The sequence below is a fragment of the Rana temporaria genome, chromosome 6, assembly GCF_905171775.1.
Source record: "Rana temporaria chromosome 6, aRanTem1.1, whole genome shotgun sequence".
Taxonomy (NCBI): domain Eukaryota; kingdom Metazoa; phylum Chordata; class Amphibia; order Anura; family Ranidae; genus Rana; species Rana temporaria.
The window spans coordinates 26,680,975-26,703,434 of NC_053494.1; the positions used below are offsets into that span (position 1 = coordinate 26,680,975).

At 45.1% G+C, this 22,460-nt stretch overlaps 1 protein-coding gene across 1 annotated transcript; it reads left to right on the forward strand.

Moving 5' to 3' along the window:
* The first annotated feature begins 1,147 nt into the window (after positions 1 to 1,147).
* MLST8 (MTOR associated protein, LST8 homolog) lies at positions 1,148 to 21,376 on the forward strand. Its single transcript, XM_040356499.1, has 9 exons — positions 1,148 to 1,282; positions 4,652 to 4,788; positions 6,134 to 6,185; positions 8,597 to 8,759; positions 12,711 to 12,786; positions 16,754 to 16,906; positions 18,031 to 18,155; positions 18,832 to 18,995; positions 20,688 to 21,376. Exons 1-9 carry the CDS (start codon positions 1,165 to 1,167, stop codon positions 20,804 to 20,806), a joined length of 1,107 nt encoding a protein of 368 aa, XP_040212433.1. The 5' UTR covers positions 1,148 to 1,164; the 3' UTR covers positions 20,807 to 21,376.
* The last annotated feature ends 1,084 nt before the right edge of the window (positions 21,377 to 22,460 follow it).

Genomic DNA, 22,460 nt, shown 5'->3' on the forward strand with positions numbered 1-22,460 from the left:
GGAGGGGGAGAAATATACAGTTGGTGTTGCTGTTAATGGTGCAAAATCATGACCCACAGCTGAGGAAGAGAACACAGAGCACTCATTATAAGAAAACATTCATTTCACTAACACATCGCAGAGCACACATTGTACAGGGAAGAGCCTATAGAGGAGAGCACGCATCACAGAGCACACATAACAGAAAAGACAGAGGAGAGCATGCAGGGCACACATGTGCAAACACAGCAGAGCACACAGAATAGAGCACACATCGCAGAGCACACACAGCACAGCAAACATGGCAGAGCAGAGCATGCATACATCGCAGAGCACACATCGCAGAACACACAGAGAAGAGCATGCAGAACAGAGCACACATTGCAGAGCATACATCGCAGAGCACACACTGCAGAGCATGCATCACAGAGCACACATAACAGAAAAGACAGAGAAGAGCATGCAGGGCACACATGTGCAAACATAGCAGAGCACACAGAATAGAGCACACATCGCAGAGCACACACAGCACAGCAAACCTTGCAGAGCGGAGTATGCATACATCGCAGAGCACACATAACAGACCAGACAGAGGAGAGCATGCAGGGCACACATGTGCAAACACAGCAGAGCACACAGAATAGAGCACACATCGCAGAGCACACACAGCACAGCAAACATGGCAGAGCAGAGCATGCATACATCGTAGAGCACGCATCGCAGAACACACAGAGAAGAGCATGCAGAACAGAGCACACATTGCAGTGCATACATAGCAGAGCACACACTGCAGAGCATGCAGCGCAGAGCACACAGCGCAGAGTGCACACAGAGCACGTGGCGCAAAGCACCCAGAGCAAAGCACGCAGCGCATATATATAAAATGTTTGGGGGTTCTAAGTAATTTTCTAGTTAAAAAAAAAAGTAGATTTTTACATGTAGGAGCGACGTGTCAGAAATGGCCAGGATGGAATTTGGTTAACCATCATTATTATGTAGCCATGCCAGATTGTTGTGACTGTAGGGAGGGGGAAGCTTTTTTTTTTCTATTTATTAGATACTGGCAACTGGCAAGGTATGTGTTCCCTGACTATATTTTAGCATAGCTCCTCCCCACTCATATGCCCACTTTCTAGTCTCGTATTTATAAGGAGGGTGGAGGGAAGAGGGTTGGACTACAACAAAATGGCGGCCCCTGTGCAGGCGGCTGTGTGCTCTAGTGACGGAGACGCTATGATGATGTCATTGGATGCGACGTGTTGTTGCGAGGCCAGCTGGAGAGGAAGACAACACTGCAAGAGAGGTGAGACTGGGGGCGATCCTCAGACTACAAGGGATCCCTCCCAACACGCTGGGACTTATGGTTCCTCCATTAGCTGAAAGGCCATAGAATGCTTGCATTGCAGTTTCTAGCCCCCCCCTTTCACTCTTATAGTAAACTCTTCCTGCCTGCATACTGGGCCATCTGACCCCTCCATTATTTCACAGTGTGGGGGGATTCCAGGGACATCCGGGGGGGGGTCTAGCAGGAAGGGGCCCCCCGGGCTCCCAGGTGGAGGTCGGTTTCAGACAGTTATTTGGCATTGTGGAAGAATGGCTCTGTGCGTTGCCCATGCGGGTTACCTAAGGCCCCGTTCACACCTGTGCAGTTTTGTCGCACTTGGGATGTCCTACGTCTGACAACAGCGCCAAAGTAGCTCCTGCACCTGTTTTTATCAGTGAGCCTCGTGCGTGTTTGTAATGAGTTATTATTATTTCAACATTTTGTGGCAAAACGTGTGCCTGCTAGCTGCGTTTTGGGGCATCATTAAGAAATAATGTCATTTTTGGTGCGTTTCCGGGAATATGCACAAAAATTCGCATTTCTGCGCACGTTCCCAAAACGCAAAGGTGTGAATGGAGCCTACAGGACCCCCAGCCTAGCGTCACACTGCAGCAGGTATGAAAATGTTGTAAGTCGCGCACATTCCCTGACGCACAAGCAAAACGCCACTCTTTTGGTGATGCATTAACGGCACCCCCATGCATTGGAAAATGCTGCGCATTTTGGGTGTATGAGACTACATGGAGTAGGGATTGACTGATTATCAGTGCGGCCGATATTTACTACTTCTTTTTTTTTTTTTTTTTTTTGTGTATTGGTTACAAACGTACTGGGTTTTACCAGGGTGATGCATCAACACGGTACCTTTCATTAGAGCGGACAGGCGGCTTTATTGTAATAACCGATGAGGCTCAGCAGCCGTTTGGTTGTTATTACAAGCAGCAGGAGGTTATGTCCCCCTCACCCTTCTGCTGCTTGCCTGGGCTCTCCTGTCACGCCGGGGGGCCTGAGCAACCAGCCGGCACATCCGCTGGCTGAAGACCCGAACAAAGCCGATGCTTCATTCGGGTCTCAGATCTAGTAACCCGGAAGCAGGGCCGATCCGCCCTATATAGGCTCACTATGCAAACCGCTTAGGGCCCCGCAAAGATGTGGAGGGCTCCCCAAATTACTAGAGGCCCCGCCTGGTGAGAAGTTATTTTTGGCCCCTCGCCTTGCTTCTTAACTCGCTGGCTGCATGGGAGAAGAGGTAAGAAGTCGGAACCCCCGCTTTTCACTTTAATGTAAGATGTAATTTCCGACAGCAGAACACCCCCTCCCCCCGCTTCTCAACTGTAATCTTTAGTGTGACATGTCACTGTCGGCTGCGCCCCCCCCCCCCCCCCTGCTTCTCAACTTTAATGTGACATGTCATTTTTGGCAGCCTGGGGCCCTAAGCATTTTGGAATGAACACATAACTGGGTGACGGGTTGTGTATTCCCACTGCTAGCCTGAAGGGACTTTTGGGAAATAATGGTATGGTAAGGTTCCACTGTAAATGACATTATGAAAAGTGAACTTTTCCTTATGAAAGATGAGCTTATTCTTTAACCACTTGCGGACCGCAATATGGCTTTCTGAGGAAACCAGTCCGAGTGGCCCATGAGCCACGAACTGTTTCTAAATTGGCGGGAGCGGGCCCTCCCTACTCGCCGCTGTTTTTTGGACTTGCCGTTTCCGCTAGTTCATTGATTAGACATACTGTAACTCTCATAATAACCTATACGTTTCTGCACGTGAGCATCCATCCTTATTTCAAGGACTTTCAAGGGTCAACTGTTCTATACATACACTCTATTACTAAAAGTATCGGGGTGCCTGTGTTCTATCGATTTGTGAATGCGCAGAACGGAAGAGCATTCCAGCTGATTTGCCGATCAGCTGGTGTGACGTCACCATAGAGCATGCGCATATCGTAAGAGCCTTTTCTTTTTTTTCGACGGAAGATGCCATTTCACGGGCACAATTTTATGCTATGCAAAGAGTGGAGGGTCACCGTAGATGGCAGATTTTGCTTTGCTGTAAACCCACTGCACAGCAGCGAGGCACAATGACAAATGCAGTGTCCCTCCGCTGTTTGCATAGCATTAAATTGTGCCAGTCAAATGGTATCTCCTGTCGAAAAAAGGCTCCTACGATGTGCGCATGCGCTATAACTTTGCTCCGGAGTACTCTTCCATTCTGCACATGCATGGTGGGCACTTTTGAACAGAGGGCACAAATGGAACACCTGCCTTTACACACACATGAAACATGGCTGATTGGAGTAAATTAAAGCGGAGTTCCGGCCACAATTTCACTGACCGCTCCAATTGGCAGGACTTCTTTTGCATTTCAGCTGTCAACAGGGGAACCCCACTGACAGTTGTTGAAGACACGGCTGTCCCTCTCTAACAACTGATAAACGTTTGCTTTATTTATTTATTTTTATCTGCGCTTTTTATATTGTGACAATGGGTGCAGGGACCTGCTGTCACAACAGTGGGTGGGGGTTGTTGATTTAGGAACAAGTTACACCCTGAATATGAGTGAACATGTTCTAAAAAGGTGAACTCATCCTTTATGAAAGATAAGCTTATTCTTTAACCACTTGCTGACCGCAAAACGGGTTTCTCAGGAAACCAGTCCGAGTGGCCCATGAGCTGCTGGAACGGTTTTTGAAGTTGCGGCAGCGGGCACCCCTCCCTACTCACCGGTGTTTCTTGGACTTGCCAATTCGCCCGAGAAATGATCCGAAGCCATAACGTGTTTTATTGATGTATTCAATGTACAGCAGACCATCTGAGCACCTCCCTTATTTGTATATGTCCATTAGCAGGTAAACTCATCAGAGAGAGGAGCTCAGGTGGTCTGCTGTATATAAGATTTATCAATAGATGCATAGATGGAGTGGGGGATGAACTACATCTGTGTATTTGCAGAGCAGCATTGGAAGTCATGGCATGCTACCCACTGCGGATTTGCTTGGAGTCAATGTGTGTGTGTGTGTGTGTGTGTGTGTGTGTGTGTGTGTGTGTGTGTGTGTGTGTGTGTGTGTGTGTGTGTGTGTGTGTGTGTGTGTGTGTGTGTGTGTGTGTGTGTGTGTGTGTGTGTGTGTGTGTGTGTGTGTGTGTGTACTATGTTTAGCCTATCGGATAGGAAGAGGGAGAACTTGCATGCTGGCTTATCTAAGAGAAATAACCGGGATTAGGAAAATCCAGCTTCATTTACAGTGGTTTGTGTTCATTATACATATTCATTCTTGCATGGTTTTGTTTTAATTTTTAATTTTTTTTTTCCATTTACCCCTTTTTTTTTTTTTTTTTTAGGAAACATGATGAACTCCTCTCAGGGCACGGTGGGTAGTGACCCCGTCATCCTTGCCACAGCCGGATATGACCACACTGTACGATTTTGGCAAGCCCACAGTGGCATCTGTACCCGCACAGTGCAGCATCAAGACTCTGTATCCTTTCCAGTAGATTAACTGTACAGAAAGAGCGGTAACTAGAATAAGCCCGACCATACGCGGTTTCCAATCTTGGCTGGTGCTGCAGGAATCGGCAGATTCGAAACATTAATGGGCAGACTGTACAGTACCAAGTTGATCGTTCAACCAGCCTGCTGGTTTCTTTTACAATTATCACTAGCGGCTGCTAGCGTTAATCACTGTCTTTTCCTGGCGGGGACAATTGCTCGACAGGAGGGGCTTCCTATGTCAGCACTGTCTGTGTTGATGGGGGGGGGGGGGGAGAGAGAATTGTGCAATTTTGTTTTTTTTCCTGCAACCCTTGATTACAGGAAAGAAATTTGCATCATATATGGCTGGCCTTAAGCTGAAGTTTAATTTGCTTATATCTTCCCTTCTCTGGTTCCTCCTTTGCCTGCTAATTGCGTTTTTTTTAAAGGGGGTTGTAAAGATTTTTGTGTATCTATCTTGCCTCCTCCTGTGCAGTTGGTTGGTTAATCAGAGTGGCCCCAATCCTCCTGTAGTCCCTCAGTGTTGGCTCCAACGCTTCTCCAAGTGCCCTATTGGAGAAGCGTTCTTCCTCGGGACACCTGTCGGGCGCGCTCCCGTGCCCTGCTTCTGCGTCTATTGACACAGACATCAGAACTTGGTCCCGCCCACATCATTGGATTTGATTGACAGTAGTGGAAGCCAATGGCTGCGCCGCTATTAATCTAGTCAATCTGGGCATGAGACACTGGGTAGAGCTGGTGTGCCTGTCCCTGGCGTGAGACAGAGTGAGTTCAGGTAAGTAAAACGGGGGCACTGGGGTGCTGCTACACTGCAAGAGGTTTTTCACCTTCATGCATAGCATACATTGAGGCGAAAAACCACAAGGGTTTACAACCCCTTTAAATAAGACCTTTCTGTTTTCATTACATACCTGTCATGCCAGGTTAGATAAGGCATGAGGTGCCTTATCTAATAAGGACATACCAGCCACCCCCCTATCTTTTATTTTCATTACATACCTTATTTTATATCCAGTGATCTCATTACTGTGTGTCTGTGATTCCCCATGCAACACAGGCTGATAGTGGGAGGGGCCAGCAGAGTGCTGTACATGGCTTCCTAAAAACATCACAGCACCACTGGCTCTTGCAAACTCTTTCCACAGAGCGTGTGGAAGGAGTTTGACTCTTTTCTGGAGAAACTCTATAAAAGGAATCATTGGCCACATTAGAGGTTGAATTCCTCTTCTTCTCCATTAATATAGCTAATGAGTGGTATGGCGTAGCCTGTGGGATTTGTTCCTCCCAACCACTGTTGCCACATTTTTGTCCTCCTTGACTTTGATTCTTAGCAGGTGAATTCTCTGGAGGTGACCCCCGACCGGAGCATGATAGCGGCTGCAGGTAACCTCTTTTTGCTCTTCCTGTCTAGTTTTCTTTTCTGACTTTGTTGATGTGCATATTTTTTGTAGTGTAAACACACATGCAAAATGTTTATTTAAAGTGTTACTAAACCCAGGACCCTTATCAGCAGTATATAGCAGTCTTGTAACTTCTATTGGTGTCTGGTTAAAGCTTGTAGGAGGAGTTTTCATTATCCTCTGATTGTCCTATGAGTGAGGCTGCATGAACCCTGACCCTCTGTCTGGACAGTGCTGATTGGCCCTGTGCTGATCACATGCACTCTCCCAAGAAAAAAAAATTCTCTAGCAACACGCAAAACTGAGCATATGCAGAGTGCCCTCAAGGCTCTGGGGACAGTAAAAGAAGGGAAGGATCAGAGAAAACAGGATCAAACAGCCTTTTTTACACCATGCAAAGTATTAACCCCTTGGGTTCCACAGTGAGTATAACAATCCTGCTTTAATGCATATACAGACTGATTTTTTCTGTTGTGCATTTAGTAACACTTTAACCGCTTGCCGACCAGCCGCCGCAGTTTTATCGCGGCAGGTCAGCTCTGCTGGGCGAGATCACGTATATCTACGTCATCTCATCATATGGTTTATAAAAAAAATTGTCAGGAAAATAATTTAAATGGAGAAGGAGAATGAGTTAAGGCTGATTAGAATAAATCAAGGGTTAATAAGGGGTAAACAGGAACAATTTTAAAAAAAAAAATGACTTCACAATTGCTTTAAACCGATTTCATTTGCAGACTGAAATTCATCCCTTTTGATCTGTAAATAAAGAAACGGAAAGACACCATGTTTCTTTTGTATCTGTCTTTTCAGGGCTACACAATTTTGTTGATAAACATTGCCGGTGTCTTGTCGGGCTGGTTCCTCCATCGATATGGTTCCTGCCTCGTCTGCGCAGTAGGAGGCCACGGAAGTCTCCGCGCCTCAACAGCTGATCATCGGCTTAGACAAGCTCGCTCCAGCTGCCTGAAGACTGCTTATACACTAGTACACGCCGCTCTACACAGCAAGGGGCGGACGTGATATTGAGCAGTGCTTTTTTTTTTTTTTTTTTTTTTTTTTTTTTTTTTTAATCAAAAAGGTTTTTATTGCTCACATAACATACAGTCAAGAAAACAGAAACCATATGCTAACATTGTACACCGTGCATTGCAACATCAAAACTGTACAGGCTTACAAATCCGGTCACAGCAGTATGGTATGAAATCTTTTCACATATACACTACTCCATCTCTACCAATTGGACCTGTCTTGCCTACTCCTCTTCCCAGTCCGCCCTTCGCACCCCCTCCGATCAGTACCATACCAAGTATCGAGATACGTGGCCCAGTTGGCCATCTCCTCCCCTACACTCCTCCTAACAGCCTTCCTTGTACCAACTCCAGGGGGCTTAGTCCTGGTGTCTCAAGCCATGGGTCCCATATTTTAAAGAATTTCCCTGCGGTCCCTCTGTGTTGGTAGATGTATTTTTCCATCAGGAGCGTCCTACCCATGTGTTGCACCCATGTCTTGGACGAGGGAGGCTCTCTCGATTTCCAATGTATGAGAATGAGCTTTCTCGCCTGAAACAGTGCCCTGGCAAATGCTACTCTGGTGGTCTCCTCCGTTATCGCCCCCTCAAGAATGCCCAGCAGGCAGCACAGTGGGTCCAATGGAACGTTGGTCTGGAACACCGAATTCAGCGTAGCCAGGACCTCCGTCCAATACCTATGGAGCTTGAGCAGTGCTTTTTTGATTGGTTATCCACGTTGCTCTCAACAGCAAGGGGCTGTATCACATGCACCCCTTGCTATAAAGAGCGGCGTGAATAACCAATCAAAAAAACACTGGTCAATACCACATCCGCCCCTTGCTGGCCCTCTCTGTAGAACGGCGTGTACTATAGTGTATAATCCGCCATCGGGAGCGAGCGTGTCTACAGATGACGAACGGCTGTTCCCGCTTGGAGTTTTCCGTCGGAACCATATCGATAGTAGGAACCAGCTTGTTGGAACACCGGCTGTTCAAGTGAACTGCTCTGCACTTGCATATAGATGCTGGATTAAGCTCTTGTGGGGTGTTGAATTGCAATCTTTTAACGATTAATCGTGCAGCTCTAGTTTATTTTTTATACATGTGGTGTTACTGAAAGGGTGCAATTGACATGAAACACATAAGAAATATAGAAAAATGGTCATGTGTTCAATACCTATTTTACCTGCCATATATTTATCACTTCTATTGCCAATTAAATAGGCTGAAATATGAAAATGGCTCTGGCGAATAACTGGTAAATGTTTAACCACACCCAAAAACAAAATTTCCTTTATAACCAGATACTCTGAAATTAGACACACATTTCAAAATGTGTAAATTTTTAGTTTTGTAGGTCATTGACTTGTATGCCCTCTGTAGGTTATCAGCACATCCGCATGTATGATCTCAACTCCAACAACCCGAATCCTGTTATCAACTATGACGGCGTCAGCAAGAACATCACATCGGTGGGTTTCCATGAAGACGGACGCTGGATGTACACAGGAGGAGAGGACTGCATGGCCCGGATCTGGGACCTGAGGTACTAGAATTAGAGTAAGGCCCCTTTTACATGGGGCACCTGTGATCTGATTCCCCCCCCCCCCCCCCCTCCCCGCTGATAAAATGAGAGCAGGTGGATGATGCCTCGGTGTCCACGAAGTATCTGCAGACCAGATAGGGACAGACCCTGCTCTGATCTATGGGTGGCGAGGAGTAAACAGACCCTGCTGTCCATTTATACCCGGTTGCCCTCGATCAGCTTCATCCAAACAGAAGAGAACAGTTTGTGTGTGTGTGTTTGTTGGGCCTGATCGGACCCAGAGGTAGACAGGTGTGAACAGACCCGCCTGTCCATAGGGATGAATGGACCACCTTATCAGGTTTGCGATGAAAAACTGGCATGTGGCTATGATTGGAACGCCTGTCTGAAAGGGACCCAATTCTTTTTCTTTCTCAAAATTAAAAAATCCCCTATGGGTGACCTGTGTACATTGCAAGGGTTTTAACAAACTTTGCAGATTCCTACCCATTTCTGCTCTATAAAGAAAAAGCTGTTTGATTATGTCCGTGCGCAGAGTGAATCTGATTGGGAGTGTTTTTTTTTTTCCCATTATTAATCGGGTGATGCGCTTTCATTGTTCTAATGTGGAAGGTTGCAGGGTCTGCATTCCTTTTTTAGATGTAACTAACCCTTAGTATCTCACCAAAAATCTAATTTATGTTGCAGAGGATTCCTAAAATCTGATTTGTCATAGTGCAGACTTCTGAGGAAATCGGTGAGTCAATCACACAAGCAGGAAATTTCATATCTGGGGGCTTTCCGTGCACCAACAGTGTGCCGAACGCCTCCAGGTTGCCATATTGGATTGTATTTTACAGAAAATTACCACGCTGCAAATTAAAAAGCGGTAATTTTTTTTCTTTACATTAAATTCCCAATATCGCTTGTCTAGCTGGTCTGCAGTAATAATAATAAAAGCAAAAACACACATTAAATACCGCGAAATAAAAGAATGACTTATGTCGTATGTAACATGAATTTTTTTGTGAATTGCATATTCCTGAGTTAAATACTGCAGGAGTATTTGTGTTAAAATAAAAGTAGAACCGTCAGCAAAATATCTCTCTATCTCACCATTGAAATATTTCCCCTCCTATTACTTTTCTGGGGACAACCAAAAATTTGTGATTTTTCTTTTACTTTCACTGATCATGGTCAACCGGATAAATGGAGAGGATGAATCTCCTTAAAGAGGTGGTTCTCCCATAAATGTTGTTTTAACCTTTGATACCCTTAGATGCATGCTCATTTAGTCTAGGGGAATCGGCTAGTTGTTTTAAAATCCGAGCAGTACTTACCGTTGTAGAGGGCGATCTTCTCCGCCACTTCCGGGTATGGGTCTTCGGGAGTGGGCGTTCCTTCTTGATTGACAGGCTTCCGAAAGGCTTCCGACGGTCGCATCCATCGCGTCACGAGTAGCCGAAAGAAGCCGAACGTCGGTGCGGCTCTATACTGTGCCTGCGCACCGACGTTCGGCTGCTTTCGGAAAATCGTGACACGATGGATGCGACCGTCGGAAGCCTGTCAATCAAGAAGGAACGCCCAGTCCCGAAGACCCATACCCGGAAGTGGCGGAGAAGATCGCCCTCTACAACGGTAAGTAATGCTCGGATTTTAAAACAACTAGCCGATTCCCCTAGACTAAATGAGCATCCAGCTATGGGTAAAAAGAGCATATTACTGGTGAACCTCCGCTTTAAAGCGGATGTCCGCTGAAAAAAAAATATTAAAAGCCAGCAACTACAAATACTGCAGCTGCTGACTTTTTTTAATATTAGGACACTTGCCTGTCCTAGAGTCCAGCGCCGTCCGCAGCAGAGGACGAGCGATTGCTCGTCACTCTGCTGCCCCCACTTCCTGGTTCCCTCACCGAGGATGGCGGGGGAACCAGGAAGTGAAGTGCTCCGCCTTCACTGCCCGGTTCCCTACGGAGAATGCGCGAGTCGCGCTACGCCTGCCGATTGGCTCCCGCTGTGTACTGGGATCCGAATGTTACCAGAACACAATGGGGGGGGTTTAACGGGAGGTGACGTCTGCCCGAGACTGTGTGGCCGGAAGTGGGTGTAAATACCTGTCTTTAGACTGGTATCTGCACCCCCCCCCCCCCCTGAAAGGTGTCAAATATGACACCGGAGGGGGGAGGGTTCCGATCAGCGGGAGTTCCACTTTAGGGTGGAGCTCCGCTTTAATGGGGGCACAGACGGCAAAAAAAAAAACTGAAAAGGTGTTCTAATCTCTCTCCACTCTATCCAAAACTAAAAAAATTAGCTTTTTAGTTCCAGATTAACTCCTAGTGAATTGAGCCCAGGGTTCAGTTTGAGTGTGGTGTCGAAAAGCTTGAGTGGCCTTCGGTGAGCCCTGACATCAACCCAACTAAACACCTTCAGGCTGAATTGGAATGACAATTGCTAGTCAGGTCTTCTCATCCAACATTACCTGACCTCAAAGTTTCGCGCATGCGCCCTAGGGAACCGGGCAGTGAAGCCGCAGCGCTTCACTTCCTGGTTCCCTCACTGAGGATGGCGGGGGGAGCAGCAGAGAGACGAGCGATCGCTCCTCCTCTGCTGCGATCGGCGCTGGACTCCAGGACAGGTAAGTGTCCTAATATTAAAAGTCAGCAGCTGCAGTATTTGTAGCTGCTGGCTTTTAATATTTTCCCATGGCACATCCGCTTTAAGCCCCGGACCAAAATGCAGCTAAAGGACCCGGCCAGGTTTTGCGATTCGGCACTGCGTCGCTTTAATAATAAGAAAAAACAGAATACGAGGCATCAAAAGATTACAGTTTTTTTGAGTCATAACAGGAATGGTTGAACATGGGTAAAAGGTTCACTTTCTGGCAGATGGGCCTGGGGGAGAGGCTCCTGTAGCTAGCAAAGGATGTATTTTAAAAAAAGACAGGGGGTGGGACTTTGCATGAAGAAAATGGATAACTTGGATAAAAGACAGCCTTTAATTGGTTCAAATTTTCATATAATTTCATATTTTATGCATTTTGCTATATATCAATTTTTTTACATTCGAACCAGATATTGCACAATAATTAACATTCCAACAAGGACATATCATATTTACAGATACATGGAGTAGTTGATGCATATATACACACATTGCAGTTGATACCTGTACAGATTAATGACCTACTGAAGTGTCATTTATTGAAAATGAACAAAAGATGAAATAAGTTAAAAGGAACATCCATAAGAGGTTGATGAATATATACACATATCGGTAGTTATGATCTCTACGCGTTTTGGGGGCTTTTTGGCCACTCATCAGGAGCAAAACCGTAGCGATCATCTATAAATAAGAAAGGCAATCCTATATCAATGATCTAAAGAAAGTGTGGGAACATAACATGTGGGCAAATATAGAACATGAGACCCCCCCCCCCCCCCCAAATATATACATTTAGCCCACAAACCTACATATACATCTGCGCAATGGTGGTATGGCCATGCAAAACATAGACCAGCCAAGAAACTTCACAACCAGGAGCTGAGAGGGCATAACGGGGCAAAAGCAGACAACTCAAACGGCGCCCCGAGAGGGTCAGAATATATGAAGTGGCACAGGTGTAAGCTGAAAGGGGTGACCCCAAATTGTCACTTTTTTTTTCATCCAGGTCCCCGAATCTATAAAGGTGGTGTAAAAAGTGTGTTTTGGAAAATGATATGTATCTTATTTTGTTCATCATTAGGCAGGACTTTTGCCTTTAACTGCTTGCCATCCACCCCATAGCAGTTTTTATTTAATTCTTTTAGCTATAGGGTGGCAGCTGTGCACCAGCTCACATATTTTCTGCTTTGAGTGAACCTCTCATTGGGCTGTACGGTCTCTTCTGGGATTCTGAATTGTATGACTTCATTCTGTGTAGTGCCCAAAGAGCACTTGCTTACCCACGTACATGTGCTGTCATTGTATAATGCAGGTCCCGCAACCTTCAGTGCCAGCGAATTTTCCAGGTGAACGCTCCAATCAACTGCGTTTTCCTCCATCCCAATCAGGTACTTGTATCATTAACATGCTATTCTTATCATACATCAGGACTTTGGCAGGTAAATCTGATCTCATAAATATACTTCACCTGTGTGTTTGGCTTCACATATTGGGTATCGATTTATCCGGCACAGCAAATGGGGAACTACCACTATCAGCTGAGCACTGTACGGCGCTGTAACAAGGGTATTTATCACATATTCTGTAGATTACAGTTTACTACTGTGATACAGTGCATTTTAGAATTTTACAACCACTTTAAACTAAACTGCCGCCCTCCCCGAAAATTACAGTAGAGCTTCTTTTCAGGGGGAAACACAGTAGTAATGGGAAACACAGTAGTAATGGGTATTTGAGATTGTGTGTGTGTGTGTATGTATATGTGTGTATATATATATATATATATATATATATACATACATACATACATACATACATACATACATACATACATACATACATACATACATACATACATACATCGTGGGTTAGTTTTCCTTTGAATATATATTATATTTGTGGGGCAGCCAGAATCTCCATCGCCAAGTCATGGAGATCCTCCACTGTCCCTTTTGGTCTTTTGAAGTCTAAACTGTCATGGATTATGGTGAACGAAAGGTTGTCAGCCATTCTGAATGATAAAGTCAAAGTTTTTGACAAGGTGTGGGATCCCTGGATCGCTTACCTCACAAATGCTCATTGATCCGAATCGATGCTAGGGCTTTCACCTTTTTGGATTAAGGTGGGGATGCACCATCCCTTTTTTTTCTCTTGCTCTCTTTTCTTTCCTCCTCTCCTATCTTTCCTTCTTCCTCTTCTTCCTTCTTCCTTCTTCTCTGCTCTACTACTGTTACGTTACCAATTCAGCTGTAGTGGGCCATTGTATGTTGGCCCCCTGGGCCTAGATAGCGCTCCAATTGGGCGATCCTGTGCTAAGTTGACGGTTATCCCTGTTTGGGGATGGCCCTAGAGGGAGTGCTCATGGACACAAGATATGTAACTGTTATGTGTAAACTTGCAATAATCTGTATTTGTTTAATGGCCCTCCAGATGCTGACTGTGAGTGCTTTTCCCCTCTCTCCCCCCCCCCCCCCAATTTTCTTTGTATACCCCTCCCCTCAATTTTTTTTTGAAAACTTAAAGCGGATCTCCACTCTAAAGTGGAGTCCCGCTGATCGGAACCCTCCCCCCCTCCGGTGTCACATTTGACACCTTTCAGGGGGGAGGGGGGTGCAGATACCTGTCTACAGACAGGTATCTGCACCCACTTCCGGCCCTACGATACGGGCAAAGGACGGGTTTTTTCCTTCCTTCCCGTCCGTCCCCCGTTGTATGCTGGGAACACTCGGCTCCCAGCACACAGCGGGAGCCAATCGGCGGGCGCAGCGCGACTCGCGCATGCGCCGTAGGGAACCGGGCAGTGAAGCCGGAGCGCTTCACTTCCTGGTTCCCTCACCGAGGATGGAGGGGGGAGCAGCAGGGTGACGAGCGATCGGCTCGTCATCTGCTGCGATCACCGCTGGACTCCAGGACAGGTAAGTGTCCTTATATTAAAAGTCAGCAGCTGCAGTATTTGTATCTGCTGGCTTTTAATATATTTTTCCCGTGGCACATCCGCTTTAATAAAAAATATTGGAAACTAAAAACGTTAATATTTTTCATGTACTCCACATCTAAAAGTTTTTATTACCCTTCTTGTAATAATACACCTTGGACTGCACACCCTCTTATTGCCTCCATTTCCACCCAAAGAACTAAGTCTCCCATCGGCACATGCACAATGCTGGGCTGTCAGTCATAGCAATATAGACCCTAGGGGCGCACACGTGCTGCTGGGGCTCCATTGGGATAGTAGTAGGAGCCACTGCAGAACAGAAAGTGCTGTTCTAGAAAAAATTAACAATCTTGAGCTGAATTGAAGGGACTTAAACTAGCTTGCACTATCAAACCAGCTATAAGTAGGTGTTTACGTGATCAGTTTTAACTTTCAGGTTTAATAACCAGGGGGTGGAAAGGGCTGTCTGATCATGTGATTGGCTGTCACATGAGGGGGTACCGGTCTCACAGGCGCCCAATCATTACTAGAAACCATGAGCTGTCTATGACCACTCAGTCACTGTGCTGGGAGCTTGCAGGGAACGTGCCCTCAGCACTTATATCTCAGCCGCCCATGGACACATTAACATCCACCTCTTTAATCCCATGCATATGGGATATGTGGGCAGCAAGATGTTAATTTATTTCTGTGTGTGTAAAAAAAAAAAAAAAAAAAAAAAAAAAAAAAAATTATTATGGGCCAGTATGCTGAGGGTAGACGTTCTATGCACATGCTCTTTGGAGTCTGTATAAAAGTGTTCTTTGGACGCGGATAGGTCAGCTGCCTGCGGCTGGGAGTTGCACACCAGATAAGCCTGCAGACACAATGATACCTTGTTATGTGGGAGATTTCATGGTGTACAATGCCTCTTTGTATATGAACAGAAGAGAAGTGTATTACCTTCGGGCAGCTTCCTGGAAAGCCAACTCCTTGTGCTTTTTGTGCTGAAGCCTCATAGAGCATTAATACCATCATTGTTATGTATCGTGCTGTGTGTATCTCTATCTGTAATTCAGAAGAGAACGGGGGTGTATGTTGTATTGCACAAATTGTACAAGCCACTATGCCTGCTTGTTTTGCAATGTATATTGGTCCTTAAAGAGTCATTTTTAAAGTGTAACTCCAGAAAGGGCAGAACTTATTTACATCAACTTTATAGAAATATTATCAAGGCCATACGTTTGACTTGCAACATATCCATATTCATGGGCACTTCTCCATCTATCGATTGAACATTTTTATTTTGTTTGTTTTTGTAGAGCAGGCATTTATTGTCATGAAAACAGGAAGTGAGATTGGAAATGACAATAAAAAGTTGACGGTTCTAGCCTTTCCCTGCTCTACTAAAGATTATTTTAATTTTAGTGATCAGGAAGTTGGGTAAATTTCTCACGCAGCAGAAAATTCTGGCAACTTTTTATTTTTATTTTTTTCTACTCTATTAAAACTAAAGGGGAAGTTTTTGCTGCACATATCACTATACAGCTGTGCTAATACCCCTGGAGATTTAATAGCCACATAAGTACCAGGGCCCTTTTGCTCCCTAAAGCTGCCCATGAATGTATCAAATTTATTTGATCCGTCTATGGCTGTTCCCACCCTCTAGCCCAGGGATCCTCAAACTACGGCCATCCAGCTGTTGCGGAACTACACATCCCATGAGGCATTGTAAAACTCTGACATTCACAGGGATGACTAGGCATCATGGGAATTGTAGTTCCTGGACAACTGGAGGGCCATAGTTTGAAGACCCATGCTCTAGCCTGTAACTGAATTGCAGGCTTTTTTTAGGTGGGTACCTCCCTCTTGCTCAATACTCACCTTGGCGAGGATAACATTGCCTTGTCCCACCTGGGATGCATTACACAATGCAGGAGGCTACAGGACCAGTCTTCCCGTTCCATGCAATCTGGCATGCGTAGTGAGGAGCTGACTGTGATTCATCAGAAAGTAAAAGCCAGCTTCCAATTTCCAAGAGGGCAGTGCTGGAGATCAGGGCCAGCAGTGGGCAGCTGCCTTAGCACGCAAGGAATGGGGGCGAAAAATCTGAATCCCCAGCCACTTCCTGGGGTTCAGAATATATATGTGTGTGTGTGTGTGTGTGTGTGTGTGTGTGTGTATATATATATATATATATATATATATATATATATATATATATATATATAACATTTTTGACAAATCATCTGTATGTGGACCCATCAGGGAGGGAGAGGAACACAGCTGCTTGTCAACCCCACTAATTGTAATAAAAAAAATATATATTTTATTATATATTATATTATATATATTTTTTTTTTTAATAAGCATTGGGTCTTTTTAGCTCTCACTATTTTATTCAGTTGTTGTATACTGTAATATTTGCTGTCTTTCTTCAGGCTGAACTCATTGTTGGAGATCAGAGCGGTGCCATCCACATCTGGGACTTGAAAACTGACCAGAATGAACAGCTGATTCCTGAGGCCGACGCGGCTGTGAACGCCGTCCATATTGACCCCGATGCCAGTTACATGGCTGCCGTCAATGGCTCAGTGAGTATCTGCTATGGACGTGTTTAACAGAAACGATCATTTAAAGTATATTTTAAAGACTAAGCGGTTTGCATTTTATATAGAGAAGGGAATGATTAACACTTAACAATAAATGCCCCCTTTCACAGTTGTCACCAGAACAGGTCCCATCACCGAGTCCCATGACAATGGTCACCAGGAACCAGTATAGAGAGCAAATACATGGGTAGTTTTTGAAAGTTCCCTGGAGTTCAGCAATTTTCTTTCCTTCAATTTGTGGTTGAAGGAAAGAATATTGCATAATGTATGGCTTGCCTTGCCTGATCCTCTGCTCCTGCAGACTCCTCTGCAGTGCTAGATGGGTTTCTGCATCCTCTTCTCTGTGCTCCAGCAGTCTATGGTCCTCTGATGTCATCAAGACTGATGTAGGACCATATGCCTGCAATGAATGTAAGGAAAGCTGAGGAACCGTTCATTGCCAGAACATGGAGTGGAGGATCAGGTAAGTCGAACTGCTTTTTAAAGCGGGAGTTCACCCATAAAGGCCGTTTTTGCTCTTTTACCCTTAGATGTATGCTCATTTAGTCTAGGGGAATCGGGTTGTTGTTTAAAAATCCGAGCATTACTTACCGTTGTAGAAGGCGATCTTCTCCGCCACTTCCGGGTATGGGTCTTCGGGAGTGGGCGTTCCTTCTTGATTGACAGTCTTCCGAAAGGCTTCCGACGGTCGCATCCATCGCGTCACGAGTATTCGAAAGAAGCCTGCGCACCGACGTTCGGCTAATTTCGGAAATTCGTGACGCGATGGATGCGACCGTCGGAAGCCTGTCGGAAGACTGTCAATCAAGAAGGAACGCCCATACCCGGAAGTGGCTGAGAAGATCGCCCTCTACAACGGTAAGTAATGCTCGGATTTTTAAACAAACCGATTCCCCTAGACTAAATGAGCATACATCTAAGGGTAAAAACACCATTTTACCGGCGAACCTCCGCTTTAAGTCCCTTAGACATAAACAAGCAGTTAACCCTTACAGTACGGACTTTTAGGTTTTCTAGATGTGGGCATTCAAGCACTTTAATACATGTGGCCTTTTTGTCTCTTATAAGTTTTATATAGGCGCTCTAAAACTTTCTCTTGCCTACAGGGAAACTGCTTTGTTTGGAATTTGACAGGAGGCCTCGGAGAAGACCTGACACAACTTATCCCCAAAACCAAAATCCCGGCTCACAAGCGATGTGCGCTGCGATGTAAATTCAGCCCAGACTCCACGTAAGTGTATAGTCAGCTGATGTACAGAAAGGTCCAGTATTATTGTACAGTTACCATACTACAGACATAGGTTGGCTTTTCTCTACAAGACAACTCATTCTTTTATGCTTAAGGAGCTGTAGCAAAAAAAATCCAAGAAAGGGGTGAAAGGATCTCTTGGGGGTCCCCCCACCCCCCCCCCCATCAAAACAGTTTGTTTTAATAGGGGAATGCCTCCCACAGTGCTATTGTGTTCTGCCGGCGGGGTGGGGGGGGACCCCTTATGGCTGGCGGAACACAATGATTACTGGGAGAGAAAACGCAGGTGGTGAGGAGATGCTTATACTGCTCTCTAGCAAGAACGGTGACGGAAGTAACTGGGAACGTTTCAAACGCTTTATCAGGCCTCCAAAGGTAACTAACATACAAGAGGAATGATTCTCATTCTCTGTACTAAATCAAATCCAAGATTTTATCAAAGCATTAAAAAGTGCACACTCGCATAAATGTAAATCAAGAGCAGTATCGGTTTCATAACCATCCGATCAGCTGGTATCTCCTCGGTAATGTCGCTATCGGTGTGGTGACCTCACAATGCATTTTGCCCTAGTAGACATCGAGGGCAGTGGCCACTGGTAAGGTGGTTCTACCTGAGGTAGACACTGGTTTGATGGGCTTCTTTACGTTTTTTTTTCAGACTCCTGGCCACATGCTCAGCTGATCAGACCTGCAAGATCTGGAGGACCTCTAACTTCTCACTGATGACAGAGCTGAGTATAAAGAGTAATAACCCCGGAGAGACATCAAGAGGCTGGATGTGGGACTGTGCCTTTTCTGGGGACTCCCAGTACATTGTTACAGGTACAGATCTAATGTGCTTAAAGTGAACCGTCGACAATAAAATATTACATATATAATTCGGCCTATCGCAAGCAATACTGCAGCAGTCTTTGTTTTTCGTAGCCCCCGAAGCAAAGCTTTAAGTCGGCCATGTACGGAGCAAAAGTTTAGCAGCCGGCTGAATTTTGATCCATCTATGGTTGGGCTGGTTGTTTTGAAGTTGATCAATAGATTGACTTTAGTACAGTCAGCCTGTATGAGGGTTTCTTTTGTGTGATTTGGCTATACACAGCAGCAGCAATTTTGATGGCCTGGAAACCTCTCTGTCAAATAATAGTGCACCGAGGGGGGGGGGGGGGGGGGTTTTTTTTTAAACCCAGGAGTGAAGAAAAGAAAATTGCTTAATTTATGGCCTGCCTCTTTACTCATTGATTCAGCCATTAAATGTTTTTTCCCACTTACTGTAAGGGTGAACATTCTTTTCATTCTGCAGTGAACTCACTGCAGGGTTGTCACCATATGAACAGAGTAGCCTTTGATAGGCTTTAATTTGTCACTTATGGAAAGAGTAGTCTAACGATTGGTACTTTGGCAAATGCACCGATGCTTTATCCGATACCTGGGCAGTCAGGGATGATGATGGGGGGGGGGGGGGGGGGGTTGCAAGCACCGATCTTCCTGTAGAGATTTCAATAAAGTAGCTGACAGGCGCTTATCCACTGCGGCTTTTAGCTGTTATTGAAATCCTATACAGGAAGATTGATGCTTGTAACTCCCCCACCACTGCACCAATCATCCCAGACTGTGTTCCCCTACTCAGGGATATGCAATTAGCGGACCTCCAGATGTTGCAAAACTACAAATCCCATCATGCCTCTGTCTCTGGGTGTCATGCTCGTGGCTGTCAGAGCCTTGCTATGCCTCATGGGATTTGTAGTTCTGCAACAGCTGGAGGTCCGCTAATTGCATATCCCCGCCCTACATGCTCCTCTCCCCCCCCCCCCCTACATGCGCCTCTGTCCTGGATCTGTCAGGATGGAGAGCAGAGGAAGGAGCCAGTAAATATGTAATTTACCACCTCCTTCCTTTTATAAATCCACAGTCAGTAACCCTGTCCCTTCATAACTGAGCATCGTAAACTGTGTGATGCTTCCGTTTATAAATGGAGAGGAGCCTCTGTCTCCTCTCCCTTCATCTTCAGTATAGCTGAGGCTACAGAGAAAAGGACTGGGGAATCTGTGTCCTTGGTCCCTTTCTCTGTCTCAAAAGGGAGATGTCAGGGGTCTGTTAATACCACCGATATCTTACCAAAGCCCCCAACAGAGCTCATAAAACATAATTTAAATTTATATATTTTTTAAAGGTTAACTTGTAAAAAAACATTAAAAGACTGACACCGTCCACCCCAACCCAACACAAAGAAAGCGTTGTATAAAAATACTGACACGGTCATCAGTGCTACATATAGGTGGCACTGTTGCATGACATAAAAAAAAAAAAAAAGTATTGGTAACGGTGAGTACTGGGGGGGCTTAGAGAAAGTATCAGTACTTGTACTCGGTCTTAAAGTGGTATTGGTGCAACTCTAGTTGCAGCCTCTTTATTAAATCTATAGCTGACCTGAAAAGCAACTTTTTAGTTTCATATTTTCTAGTAATTACAAAGAGCTAGAAATATTTGTTTTAATGTAACATTTTCTGTTTCCTCCTGCAGCATCGTCCGATAACCTGGCTCGGCTGTGGTGTGTAGAGACCGGCGAGATCAAGAGAGAATACAGCGGGCACCAGAAAGCGGTGGTCTGTCTAGCATTTAATGACAGTGTGTTGGGTTGACCCAAACTGATCTCATGAGCCCCTTGGCACAAGGTTCGGCTTTCAATCCACCCTGCTGGGTTACAGTCAGCCAAAGACAGAGACTTTTATTCTGAAGTGGAGAAAAATGTCAGCACTCCAGTTGGGGAAGATGGGGCCCCAGTTGAACAGTTGGATCTTTTGAAATGATAACTCGGCAGCCTGATTGAGTTAGAGTGTCAGTCAGGAGGGGCATGTGTTATAATCTAGATCGTTGCTCTAAAATGGTTATAATAATGCAGTCTTATCTCCTAGGGATCAGCCTGTTTGTTCATCTTAATTCTCTCCCTGTCAGAGCAAGAATGTCAGGCTTAAAGCGTCCTTGGGGGCTGACTTATCTCCCACCTGAGCTCATGGCTGGTGACACTTTAGCCCCGCCGTACAAACGGGTAGAACGTCGAAACATTTACCGGTTCCAAAAAAAAAAAACGCCAACATTCTGCCCATGTGCATGCTGGAAAACCAGTAGCTGGCTGACCCCCGAGCAACGCTCTTTGCCAATGGCAGAGAGCACTGATCGGACTGTTTTGGTGGGGGGGCTGTCCCCCTGTCGGAACACAACAGCTCAGTGGGGGAGATCGCTGGACTAACCTTGCATGGTTAGTACACTTTTTTTTTTCGACCGGCGCTGTCGGAACTGTTGGTGTGCTAGAGTTGCTGTTTTTTGTTGAATAATAGTTTCCAGTTTCAGCACTGACCTCAGGAAGGCGAAAAGGGAGCACCTTGCAGCCTGACGGGGAGAAAATAAAAGCTAATCAAAACCAGTCTCTAGAGCGGAAAGGCTTTGCTATTATAACAATTCAGGAGTGGAGATTCAGATTGTTACAGATGCCGATTTCTGACAGGTCCTCTTTAGGTATACGTTCTTATGCTGGCCATACACTATATGGAAAAAATCGGCCAAAATTTGGTCGTTTAGACAGTTTGTTCGTTTTTTCGAACAGTTAATGGGCACAAAATTGATAATTGTTGGGACCTTTTTGAGCTGAAAAAAACGAAGGACAAGTTTGGAAATGTTCTGCCAAATGATAAATTGAAAGGTTAATGTGTTTCCTGTCTGCATTAGGTATATGTAAAAAAAAACGAACCAAATTGTTTTATCGGTCATTACATGATGGCACTAACGTTTGCTTTTTGATAATGGGTTTGGCCGATTTTTTTCGTATAGTGTATGGCCAGCATTAGTAAAACCATACCTTATTTTAATAGGTAACTTCAAGTTTGTGGGGAAAATAAAGGAAAGAATATGGCGTATACAATTGTGACACAAGTTATATTGTAATTAAATGATATTAAAAATTACATTTTCATTTTCTAGCTGCAGCTTTGTAATTTTCTGTAAAATGCAATCTGGCTACCTGGAGGTGTTCTGTACACAGGATCTATACCGAGCGCCGAGAAACATCATTTTCTGCTTGTGTAACTGGCTCACTGATTTTCCCAGAAGTCAGATTTAAGGCATCCCCCTGCAATAAAAATGTTTTTTGGGTGAGATACTCCCAATAGGAAATTATGTCTAAAGGGATGCAGAACCTGCCTCTTTCTTCATTAGTACCCTGCAGGTGAAGCAGCTGGTCGATAATGGGAACGGTTTCTTAATTAAATTATTTTTGCACATGGACAGACACACAGGGAT